Raw genomic sequence first — 12,262 nt, forward strand, 5'->3', positions numbered from 1 at the left:
CTGCGCCCTTAAGACAGGTGAATTCTCTGAGGCCATAACTTAAATCTATTTAGGCCCCTTATGGCATTTTCCAGGCTGCGATGGAGAAGTTTCATTTGCAGTTGCTTTTCCCTCACTCCTCCCTGCACCACAGCCACTTCATTTGCAGGGGAAGCCATCCTTATTCTACACAGCAAAAGGAAAATATTTTAACCTGTGTGTTTTGCACTGCAAGGGGCTGAGAGAAAGCTGTTTCCTTCCTCTGCGGGGAGGTCTGGCAGCTTGGCTTTGCCATGGAGGGACTGTGGAGAGGGAGGGGATCGCACGACAAATCAGCCTGTTTCGAGCCAGTGCCCAGTTGCTCTGAGCACACTCGGGTGGCATCTGCTAGGGTTAACGAAGCTCCCTCAGCCGCTTCAGGACGTCACTGCGCGTTGTGCCCTGCCCTGCCTGCCAGGCCCAGGGGCTCTTGCTGGGATCATGTCCATGAAGGAGACTGAGAACGTCTTTATTGAAACTCAGGCGGCAAAATCTGCCAAACAAAACAAAGTGCCGCTGTCAGGAGGAGACAGGGACCCAGGACTGTTGGATTGGGCTTTGTTCTGCAAATCCCAATCCTCTGTTTTAAAATACACACAGCCCCCAAACTGCATCATGTGTAGATGTCAGGACAGGACTCTGGCGGGGGAAATGGGGCCTGAAGATAAGTATTTGGGGAACCTTAATGTCAGTACAACTTGAGTGGTAGCCTGTGCCCTCTGCAGCCTGGAGGTGGCCAAGTCCTGGGGCAACTGCTAATTGCGTCGGAGCTAATGGGCCTCGTGGGGCAGCAGTCCTGGCACGGTTGGCAGCGCTGGGTCCTGAGCCCTGCTTACCCCTGGCTCTGGGGAGAGGCGCAGGGGTCCAGGCAGGGGCTACGTGCTGTGCAGGCACAGGTACGGTGCTGCCAAGCCTGGGCTGCCTGGCTGCTTTCTCAGCACAGTGGGTGATCCCCCCAGGGACACTGAGTGGGGCAGAATGATTGCCAGTGCTGCTGGAAGCTGGTCCTGTTAAGGAGAAACTTTGGAGAGGGGAAGAAGGAGTCTGTGTCTACATTTTGCCTCTCGACAAGACAGAGACAATTGAGACGCATTTCTTTATTTTCAGTGTAAGATTTACCTTTTTTTTTCATCCATCTTTCCCCTCTTAAAAATTTCAAGTCTGCTTTTTTTTTTTTTTTTTTTTAAGATTGAAGGTTTTCACATGGGCTGGGCTTGCCTTGCCTTTTGTTTCGAGGGACATCTGAATCGTGATGAGTGTTTCTGCCGAGTGTTTAGCTAGGTGAGCTGGATGTGAGGGCTAAAAAAGGAAAACCAGAGTTTTAAAAATAAAGGAAAATCAGGCTTTTACCTGAGCTCCCTGGCCGCAGCTGAGGCAGAAATAAACAACATGGATTTTGTTGAGTGAGGGACTCAAAAACCAGTGAAAAGCACTTGTAAACTTCACTCCACAGAAATCTTCACTGCCCTCCTTTTCTCTCCCAGCTCTTGGCTGCCACCTGTGAGTCACACACAGTCACAGTGTACCAGTGCTTTTCCCCTGCTGCCCTCCAAGCACAGGTACTGAACCCAATTTGCTGGGGACACAGAGGGCAGCAAATGTCTCCCTACCTTCTGTCCTCATACACCTTCCTCTTCGCGTCCTTGCTGCTACCCCCCAGCCTCAACATGCCCAGGACAAGAGGTAAAGCACGGCTGGTGACTGCACCCTGCGGCATGCTGAGGAACTGTATCAGTGACTTGGACATAGTGGTAAAGGCTGCGCCCTGAGCCTGCACTGCTGTGGCCGATAGAGGCTTTGCAAACCTCTGGGTGCATTAATGCAGCTTCTGCATTTCTTTCTGAATCTGTAATCAGCCTAGTGATCCCAAGAGTGATAGCCTGGCACCAGAGCAAAGGGACTCCAGGGAGAGTTTCCCCCCTGCAAAACTTGCATCTTGTTATTACATCTTGCCCCTGTCCCTGTGCTGGAGTAGAGGACTGTGGTGGGTTCACCCTGGCTGGACGCCAGGTGCTCACCAAAGCCATTCTATCACTCCCCCATCCTCAGCTGGACAGGGGAGAGAAAATATAACAAAGGGCCTGTGGATCGAGATAAGGACAGGAGAGATCACTCACCAATTACTGACATGGGCAAAACAGACTCAACTTGGGGAAAATTAACTCAATTTATTACCAGTCAACCAGAGTAGGGTAATAAGAAATTAAACCAAATCTCAAAACACCTTCCCTCCACCCCTCCCTTCTTCCCGGGCACAACTTCACTCCCGGATTCTCTACCTACCCGCCCCCCAGCAGTGCAGGGGGACGGGGAATGGGGTTTACGGTCAGTTCATCACATGTTATTTCTGCTGCTTCATCATCCTCAGGGGCAGGACTCGTCACACTCTTCCCCTGCTCCAGCGTGGGGTCCCTCCCATGGGAGACAGTTCTCCACGAACTTCTCCAACGTGGGTCCTTCCCACGGGCTGCAGTTCTTCACGAACTGCTCCAGCATGGGTCCCTTCTATGACATGCAGCCCTTCAGGAGCACACTGCTCCAGTGTGGGTCCCCCACGGGGTCACAAGTCCTGCCAGAAAACCTGCTCCATGGGCTCCTCTCTCCACAGGTCCTGCCAGGACCCTGCTCCAGCGTGGGCTTCCCTTGGGGTCACAGCCTCCTTCGGGCACCCACCAGCTCCAGCGTGGGGTCCTCCATGGGCTGCAGGTGGAGATCTGCTCCACCGTGGACCTCCATGGGCTGCAGGGGGACAACCTGCCTCACCATGGTCTTCACCACAGGCTGCGGGGGAATCTCTGCTCCGGCGCCTGGAGCATCTCCTCCCCCTCCTTCACTGACCTTGGTGTCTGCAGGGTTGTTTCTCTTACATGTTCTCACTCCTCTCTCTGGCTGCCATTTCTGTCCATCCCAGCAACTTTTTTCCTTCTTAAAAATGTTATCACAGAGGCATTACCACTATTGCTGATGGGCTTAGCCTTGGCTGGTGGTGGGTCCGTCTTGGAGCCAGCTGATATTGGCTCTGTTGGTCACAGGGGAAGCTTCCAGCAGCTTCTTACAGAAGCCACCCCTGTAACCCCACCCCACCCCCAGCTACCAAAAACCTTGCCACACAAAGCCAATACAAGGACTTTGCCCGTCTGCCTGGGAGTTTTTGCAGCTTGTCCTTGAAACAGTGTCTCTGTTCCATGGGTGAAATCTGATCGGTCCCATGGCCATGTGTGCTCTAGGCAGCCTGCTCTGCCAAAGGTGTGTTGGTTTTGGTTTGCAATGGCATGTGAGTGAAAGGCAGCTGCTCCGGATGTGCTCGATATCCTCTTCCATTATCAAACCTTTTTAAATCCAGGTTGAAGCAGAAGGGACTGTTAGCTTGTGAGGGGGACACCCACTCCTGCCAGCCTGACTACCTGGGCACCCCAGGGTGCAGCTCTGTCGGCATCCAGGCCTCTTGGGCATTGATTCCAGGACGTTTTCCCAAGGGGAATTAAACTGTGCAAACAAAGCACTGAGCAGGTAGCGAACGGGGTCACCCTTGGGCTCATGCAGGCAAGGTCCTGGTGGCTTGGCCTTGCTGCTCCTGCCTCTCCATCTCCATCGCAGGGGTGGCTGAGAGGGGCTTTGCCTTGTCTGCGCGTGCTGCCTTTGCTTTCCCATCTCCTGCCCAGGGTGGCTTGTGACACATTTCTTCCTCTTTCTGCAGGCCCAGAGGAAGCAGTTGTGGGTTGCCCTCATTGAGAAGGCGCTGGCCAAGCTTCATGGTTCGTACTTTGCCCTCCAGGCGGGGCGTGCTATTGAAGGCCTGGCTACACTAACGGGTGCCCCCTGCGAGAGCCTGATGCTGCAGGTCAGCTCCACTAACCCTCGCGAGGAGCCCATTGACACTGACCTCATCTGGGCCAAAATGCTGAGTTCTAAGGAAGCTGGGTAAGACGAGGCAGGAGGGTGCCGTGGCAGGAGCATGGACACTCGGGGGGCGGAGGGGGGCACTCTCATTTGTAGAGGCTCAGAGGAGAGGGGCTAGTACATTACCTAGGGTGGAGTCCACCACCCTTGGCACCCATCTGGAGCATTGGTAGAGCTTCTCCTCTAAGCTCTAAGAAATTATTTCTCCTTTGTTTAATTTTCATATGAAATTAAAATCCTGGTGAACTTCCCTGTGCACGTTTACTGCTGTCTTGCAGGAGTTCTGAGGTGGCTGGCATTGAGCCCGCTTGCTTTGCTTTTTTTTGTATTGTTAAATGCTTGACCCTGCACGTGTCTCCCACCCGTACGTGGCGTCTTTGCTGGCCATACCTGGGCATGACTATAAGCAGTCTACAGGAGACAAAGCAAAAGCAAAGACCTCTTATCACTCCGGCCGGAGGAGCAGGAGGGCAGTTAGGCTGGCTGAAGGCAGGGTTGCTCCTGCCAGCCTGTGGTACAGGGCCACATGGGAGGCTGATAGGTCCCAGCATGTGGTGTCCCCCAAGCCTGGCTGGTGCAGACTTCCCGCCCCGAATAGCCTGTCCTCACCCCTGCAGAATGGGCCAGCTGCCTGCAAAGTGGAGGCAGACGTGCCGCTTGCCTTTCTGTGTGGCTGAGCCCTGCCAGCCATCAGAGATGGGCAGGACCTCAGGGCCTGGTAGAAAACAGGTGAGGTTTGGGCAAAGCTCCACTGTGCATGGACAGAGCTTTCAACCCTGCAGGTGAGGGTACTGCTCAGAGAAGCTCGCCACGGAGCCTGGGCTCAAGCATGCATACGAGCAGGTGGAGGGAGCTCACTGCTGCCCAGGCAGAGCTTTGGCCAGTGGGGCTGGGGCACTGCTCTAGGGAGGTTTACAGCGTTGCTGCAGAGAGGAAATATCCAGGAGCCTCCTTGGGGGTGAGTCTGTCCCATGCCTCGAGCGGTAGGGATGAGCTTCTCCCCCATACCAGGCCTGGCAGGACACCGAGGGTTTTGCTGTCCCCTGTGCAGGTTCCTCATGGGCGCATCCTGTGGCGGAGGCAACATGAAAGTGGACGATGTGGCCTATGAGAGTATGGGTCTGCGTCCACGGCATGCCTACTCCATCCTAGATGTGCGGGATGTCCAAGGCTTCAGGTGAGTTCAGGGTGGAGGCTGGTGTGGTACAAGAGACATTCCTGCCAACAGCCTGAGCAGAAACCCTGGGGACAGATAACTGAGTGCATGCTAGACAAGACCTCAGGGACTCTTCAGTGTTCTATCCTCATGGCCAGCAAGGGCTGTTTCTCCATCCCAGGGTGTCACATAAATGCTGCTGTTGTATAAGCTGTGCTTGCCTGGCACTGGCTCCACGTCCAGGGCTGCTCTGCTCCAGGATGCCCTGTGGTGCAGAATGGTTCACCTGGTCTCACAAGACACAGAGGATTGAGTTGAGCTCTTTCAACTCAATGAGGCAGTGAGAGCATCCTTCTCCCCTTTGGGGGGGGGGGATAGAAATGGGTGCTGCCTCTGACAGCCTGGGTGCTGTATGCCCTGTTTTCAGCCATGTCACACTTGGCAGCCTCTTCCCTGCTGAGCCCTTTCCCTGCAGTGCCTGGCTGGAGGGCCTTTGGGCAAGGAAGGGCAGAGGGAGCTGAAGCATGTCCGGTGCTGCAGGACGAGGGCATCTGGGGCCACAGTGGGGGTGGCAAATTAGGTCTAGGATGTTGTGAGGGCTTTGAAAGATAGAGGCAGAAGTGACATGCTGCCCTCTGCGGGGGGCTGGCTGGGTCTATGGAGCTGGGAGAGCATCTCAGAGGTGACCTTCCTTGTGCTCCCCTTCCTTCTGGGCCTCTGACACCCTTTTTCCCCTTCCCCCAGGTTACTGCGGCTCCGAAACCCCTGGGGCCGCTTCTCCTGGAATGGCAACTGGTCCGATGAGTGGCCACACTGGCCGGCTCCCTTGCGTCACGATCTGATGCCCCATGGCAGCAGCGAGGGTGTCTTCTGGATGGAGTACAGCGATTTCATTAAGTACGGTAGCGCCCAGGAGGCAGAGGCTGTGGGGGGGGAAGCCAGGCAGGGGACACAAAATGGGACATAGGGCTCAAGATGGGGCAAGCAGGACCGGGCATCCCCGGGGCGGGTGTGGGTGACCTGCCGGTGCCTGCTGTTCCGAGCTGCATGAGCTGCAGCATGCTGGGGTGTGGGGGCAGAGCAGTGTACCCACAGAGGACGCCGCCAGGGCTGAGCCCAGCTTCCCCACAGGTACTTTGACTCCGTGGATATCTGCAAGCTCCATTCGGACTGGCACGAGGTGCGTGTGCAGGGCATGTTCCCCAACAAGGCCAACGGGCCGGTGACGGTGACATCGCTGACAGTGTTGGAGCGTGCCGCCCTGGAGTTTGCCCTCTTCCAGGAGGGCAGCAGGTGAGCTGGGCAGTGCACAGGCTGCAGGCAGTGACCCAGACCCAAGAGGAATCCCAAACACATCGCCTTCTCGTCCTATGCCATGCCATGGGGTCACAGAGCTCAGGGATGGGACCCCAACACCATTTCTCCAATTCTCGGGGTCTGCTCGTGTTTTAGATGAAACCCAAGCCCTGAATGTGCGCTGGTTCCTGGGGCTGGATACTTGGGGCAATGGGAGGACTCTTCCTCTGGATTTGCCATCCTGCCCGTGGCCTCCATGTGCTTTGCGGGGCAGCGCTTGGGTGACGTGTGACCCTTCTCCCCCTCCCGGCACAGGCGGTCGGACACGGTGGACAGTCACTTGCTGGATCTGTGCATCATGGTTTTCCGGGCCACCTTCACCAGCGGAAACAAGCTGAGCCTGGGCCGACTGATGGCTCACAGCAAACGAGCTGTCAAGAAGTTCGTCAACTGCGACGTCATGCTGGAGCCGGGCGAGTACGCTGTCGTGTGCTGTGCCTTCAACCACTGGAGCGTCGCCCTGGCAGGCCCTGCTGCTGCCCAGGGTAAGGGGCTGGGCTGCCCTCCCCACAGTGATGCTGGCAGAGACCTTGGGGGAGGCAGAGGTGGCAAAGCCCTTGATCTTCACCGTGGGGACCTTGCTGGGGGTGGAGGTTACCTGCACGTGCAGTAACCCAGCAGCACCCTGCTCCTGAGGGTTGTGGGCTTGGTGACAGTCTCACTGATCCCCCCCCTTCCTCCGTGTGTCTCCACAGCATCCAGTCCCACCAGCAGCCGGCCAGTCACTGATTATTCCAGCTATATCCTGGCCATCTACAGCTCCCGCCTGGTGATGGTGGAGCAGGTGGAGGCGCAGCCCACCACGCTGGCGGATGCCATCATCCTGCTGACCGAGAACAAGGGCGAGCGCCATGAGGTGGGTGTGGATGGCACAAGGCAGGGGCTGGCCTCCCTGTGGCTGCGCTGGGGAGGGGGGTGATGCTGCCAGCAGGAGCCTGGACCCTGCCTCTGCTGTGTCCTCAGTCTGGCAGGAGTCGGGCAAGGCTGTGCCAGAGCTCGCTGCCACCTAGTCCACTCCTACTCCATGGATGCCCACCCCCTTTGCTCCTTGGGGCAGCATGGGGTACCCCAGCAGATGGGCAGCCCTTGGCTGGAGGTGGAAGATGCTGGTCCAGTGGCTGGGATTTGGAGACGGGTGCCCGGAGGCTTCACACCCCTGACCCTGCTGTTTGCCCCAGGGCCGCGAGGGGATGACCTGCTACTACTTGACACACGGCTGGGCAGGGCTCATTGTGGTGGTGGAGAACCGGCACCCCAAGTCCTACCTGCACGTCCAGTGCGACTGCACCGACAGCTTCAACGTCGTCTCCACACGTGGCAGCCTCAAAACGCAGGACAGCGTTCCCCCCCTGCACAGGTCCGGGGTAGGCAGGGGTGGGTCGGCAGGGGGCTGCACAGCGAGGGCAGGCAGGTGCTGGCAGGAGGCTTGGAGCAAGGCAGAGCCTGGGGTTGGCAGGGAGGTGTGGGCACTGGGGTGACAGGCAGGGGATGGGATTGCCAGGGCAGAGGCAGCTGCCTGGCCCTGAGTCCATTCCTCTCTTCGCAGGCAGGTGTTGGTGATCCTCTCCCAGCTGGAGGGTAACGCCGGCTTCTCTATCACCCACCGCCTGGCGCACCGCAAAGCCACCCAGGCCTTCCTCAATGACTGGATGTCGACGAAGGGCACCCACAACCCGCTGCTGACGCCCGAGGTCGCCGGGCTCCACGGCCCCCGGCCCCTATGACGAAGCGCCTCCCCCTCCCTGCTCCGCTCCCCCCTTATTTTCACCGAGTCTCTGGCCTGGGGTGGCCCCCTGAGCTGTCAGCGCTGAGCCGTGGGACGGAGCCGGAGCATCACACCCAGCACTTTGCCCTGCGATGCAGGGCTGGGGCGAACTCTCAGGGCCAGGAACAGCTCTGCCCGCTGCCCCCCGCCCTGGCACCGCTGGCCCCCCACGCACTTTATGAGGAGCGGCTGGGGCCACGGGGCCATCTCAGGATCCCACCTGCCCCATACCTGCGCTGGGGCCCGGTGCCCTCGGCCTGCCCAGGGCATGCAGCGGGGGGCTGCTGGAGATGGGGGGGGGGCTGGAGGTTGCTGTCAAGGCCCTTCCCAGGCACCACGCTCAGGACTCTGCCCCCTCCCGCAGCGCCAGGGCCCTGGCGCTGCAAAAAAAAAGAATATACCTCTGACGTCTGTCCGTCTGTGTGACCCTCCGTCTGTCCCTGGCTCTTCCCACTGTCTTGTTCCCCTCATTGTCTGCTGCCAGGACCAACATGGCACCGAGGTACCGTAGCTGGGTCGGGGGGTGCCAGGGTCACTGCCGTGGTGCCGCCTGTGCTGGCTGCTCGTGGCAAGGATCTGCTGCGGTGCCTAGACCCCCATCCACCTCGCCTGTCCCAGGTGCCGGGTCTGGGGAGGAGAGGGTGCTGGGTTGTTTTGGAAAGCTGCCACTGTGGGGTTTTCACCGCGCCTCGGGGTGAAATGCAGAGGTGCCCTCCTCTACCGCTGCTCCGGGGTGGGGAGCGGGGCCACGGGGTGATGCTCAGAGACCCCCCCTCAACTCATCACACAAGTGTTACTATGCAAAGGCGGCCGCTGAAAGCAGTGCCTGGAGAGAAGCCATGCGTCCCGAGCTGGGCTCAGCCCCCCCCGGCACTGCCCTGTGGGGGCCTCCCCCCTCCCCGTGCCCTGTGGAGGTGAGGGGTGAAGGGCAGCAGGTACGGACCCGGGGTTCGGCTTTACCATGTTGCCATGTGCTGGGGGTGGGGGGCCTGATTTTGTGGGGGGAAGCAGAGACCCCCCATCCTTCAGAGGCCAAGTCCTGTGGAAGGTAGTGAGCACAAGGCGAAGGCTTGCAAGAGCCTCGGGGTGCCGCTGGCCCCAGCGGGTGCTCCGTGGCGGGGACTGACCCCCACGGTTTCAGGACGTCGTGGCTCTCAGGCTTGGTGCGGGCGTGTGTGTGTGTGTGTGTGTGTGTACGTGTGTGTGTGTGTGTGTGTTTTGGGGGTCCCCCGGTGTTACCCTCTCCTTCCCAAGCTGTGTAGACGTGCAGCTCGGGGAGTGGGGTGGGTGGGAGATGCTGGGCCCCGTTCTGGCAGGGACCATGCTGGAGGGCAGCCTGCGCCCCAAACCCTGCGCCGGGCTGGGCAGGGGGAGTTGCGGGGTGTGGGGTTTGCCCAGCGTGTCCCTCTGTGTCCCCACGGGGTGGGCGGGGGGGTGGGCTGCCCTTACACCTTCCTGGCCCCCTTGGCCGGGGCTGCTGAGCCAAGCTCTGTCCGTATTTTTGTTTGTTGATCTGTTTTCTCTTCCCTGCTCCTTCCTCCTCCTCGGGATGATTTGTCCTTCACTTTTTTTTTTCCTCTCTCTGTCTTTCTGAGCTGTGAATATTTTTAACCCTGTAAATACTGTCCAGCTCTTAAGAAACATAGGATATTTTATCAATTGTAAATCAGATCCGTAATCCCTGTATGATACGAATTATCCATGGGTGGTTTTCAAACTCAGGTTCTGATGGACCAAATAAAGTTTTGTTTTTTACTGAAGCTGCCTGGTTTTGCTGTGCTGGGCTGTGGCACCGGGGGGGACGGGGGGACAGGACAGTGGGGAAGGGGTGCCGGCCGGCACTCGGCTGGAAGATTTTGGGGTGCAAGCGAAGAGTTGAAGCCATTTCTACGGAGTGGTGGGCATCCCTTGGTGCCCTGAAAGTAGAGCTGAGCACAAAAAAAAGGCTGAATTTGAGTTTCAGGTTTCTTTAGCTGCGCTTCGGGGCGCGGGGGGGCGGGAAGGGCCGCGCAGCGGTGCAGAAAGGGGCGAAAATAAAGCAAAATCCAGAAACTCCTGTAAACCGAGCGGCGGCTGCCCTCTCCCAGGGCCGAGCAGGGCTGCGTTGCGGCCGGGAGAGGGCAGCCGCTGCCTGCCCGCTGCTGCCGCCCGGCCGGGGCTGCGGCTCCGGGGCTCGGCCTGGGTACCGGGGCCGGCGTGAGACTCCAGGTCCCGGCCAGGGTCGAGCATCAGCCGGTGGACAGGGCACCTCCTGCCTCAGTTTCCCCATCCGCATCACGACGGGCTCCGGGATGGCCGAGAGGTGTGACGGCTCCTGGGCCGTGCTCGGTGCATCGCCGACACCGTGCTCGGGTTGGGGACGAAGGAGCAGCTTCTCCATCCTCACCACCACCCGGGGCAGCACCCATCCTCCCTCCCGCCTCCCCGTTTGGGCCGGGGGCGAGGCAGGCTGGCGCTGGGGAGAGCTTTCCGGCTGAGCGGAGGCGGCCGGCTGCGTGCCAGCCCGCTCTCGCCCGGGGTGGGCACCTTGAGACCAGTAGGGAGAGACAGAAGGAGAGGATTTCGGTCTTTCTTACAGCAACTTGTAATAGATTTTTCCGGGCGAAACATCTTTGCATTCAGGAGGCCCTGTCACAAGCCATCAGCCTCAGCCGGGGAGAAACAGATGGAGAGTTAATTTTGGCGGGGAGGGCACTGCCGCCCTCCCCTCCTCTCCCCTCAGTCTGTTCAGGGAGAAGAAACATGTCGGCAGAGGCAGGGTTTAACCCTCACGGCCGCGCAGCCCCTTGCCCTCGCCTCTGCGGGCAGGCTGCCTGCGTGGGCCCTGCCCGGTCCCTCCCGGGGATGCGGGGTGAGTTGTGGGGCTAAAACCGCTGCCCGTTGCCACCACGGGGGTGCCCCCACGCGTGAACGGGGTTCCGCCCCCCAACCCGGCTCTGTGCTGCTCAATGCCAAGGACGCACTTGGACTTCTCAGCCCAGTGGCCTGGTGGTGGCCCTCGTCATGATGGTGGCTGCGTGGCCAGCCCAGGCGGGCAACCGCATCCTGCCTTCCCCACGGGCCACGGCTCTCCAGGGCCACGGCTCGGCGAGCCCAGCCAACGTGCCAAGGGCAAATCCTGCCAAGCCGGGCGCTTGGCAAGGCAGCACCCAGTGCAGCTGCAGACACTTGGGCACCGGGTGGGCTGGTGCGTGGAGGGGACAGCATCTCCCAGGAGCAGGCGCCTGGATGGCAGCGATGCTGCCCGTGGCCCTGAGCCACTGGGACGCTGCAGGGAGCCCTCAGGACACCCCCAGCATCACCGACTGGGCTGAGAGCAGTGGTGTGGCCACGGAAGGAACGGAGATGAAATCAAATTGTAATTGTGCGTGATTCATAAGGGTTGAACCAGCATTAACTGCTTTATAATTACATATAACTGTGTGTCAAAAGATAAAATGGTATTTGACACATCAGCTTCAGAGTACTGTGTTGCTTCATCAGTAAATTCGTCATCCCTTGACCCCGTCGCGCCTTAAGCCTGAGGTCTGAAGGGGGAGATGGGGATGGACAGTGAGAGCCGTGGGTCAGAAGGGAAGGAAGGACAGAAGCACGGACAGCAGGACGGGGGGGAGATGGAGGGAGAGTGCTGTTGTACCCACCCGTACGAGCAGCAGAGAGGCTGGAGCACGTGTGTGGCAATGAAGGCAGCAAGCAGGCAGGGGCTGTCCTGCCAGACCCTGACATGGCTGTAAGACCCCAATCAAGGGGCTGTGGCTACAAAAAGCCAAGTGATGGCACAAGTCACCCCGGGGACGCCAGGTCACGCTTGGTGGGGCAAGCTGCTGTGGGCACGTGAGCCCACCACGCTGCCTGCCGCTCCCGCTGCCCATTGCTCTGGTCCCCTCCACGTGCAGGGTTGATGCTGCTCGTCCCTGGGCAGCCATGAGGATGCTCGGACAGGCAAAGGCGTTTGCCGTCCCATTGGCGTGCTCACCACCCCTCGACCCACCAAGCCTGTGGGTGTCTCCCAGGGCCAGAGGTGGAAACGTGGGTCCTTGCTGCGGGATCCAGGCGGGTGCTGGCGG

The 12,262-nt window shown here is 59.3% G+C and overlaps 1 protein-coding gene across 2 annotated transcripts in view; it reads left to right on the forward strand.

Annotated features, from left to right (window-relative positions):
* CAPN15 (calpain 15) overlaps window positions 1-9,462 on the forward strand; it is a 60,445-nt gene extending 50,983 nt beyond the window's left edge. For both annotated transcript variants that reach the window (XM_010565226.1, XM_010565227.1), the window contains 8 exons: window positions 3,716-3,939; window positions 4,970-5,095; window positions 5,819-5,971; window positions 6,206-6,367; window positions 6,686-6,915; window positions 7,126-7,286; window positions 7,609-7,787; window positions 7,977-9,462. In XM_010565226.1, coding sequence (XP_010563528.1) covers window positions 3,716-3,939; window positions 4,970-5,095; window positions 5,819-5,971; window positions 6,206-6,367; window positions 6,686-6,915; window positions 7,126-7,286; window positions 7,609-7,787; window positions 7,977-8,154 — 1,413 coding nt within the window. In that variant the 3' untranslated portion in view covers window positions 8,155-9,462. The remainder of the gene's footprint in view (window positions 1-3,715; window positions 3,940-4,969; window positions 5,096-5,818; window positions 5,972-6,205; window positions 6,368-6,685; window positions 6,916-7,125; window positions 7,287-7,608; window positions 7,788-7,976) is intronic.
* Window positions 9,463-12,262: the final 2,800 nt, after the last annotated feature.

Source organism: Haliaeetus leucocephalus, unplaced genomic scaffold (genome assembly GCF_000737465.1).
Source record: "Haliaeetus leucocephalus isolate CR32 unplaced genomic scaffold, Haliaeetus_leucocephalus-4.0 Scaffold188, whole genome shotgun sequence".
In the NCBI taxonomy this organism is placed as follows: domain Eukaryota; kingdom Metazoa; phylum Chordata; class Aves; order Accipitriformes; family Accipitridae; genus Haliaeetus; species Haliaeetus leucocephalus.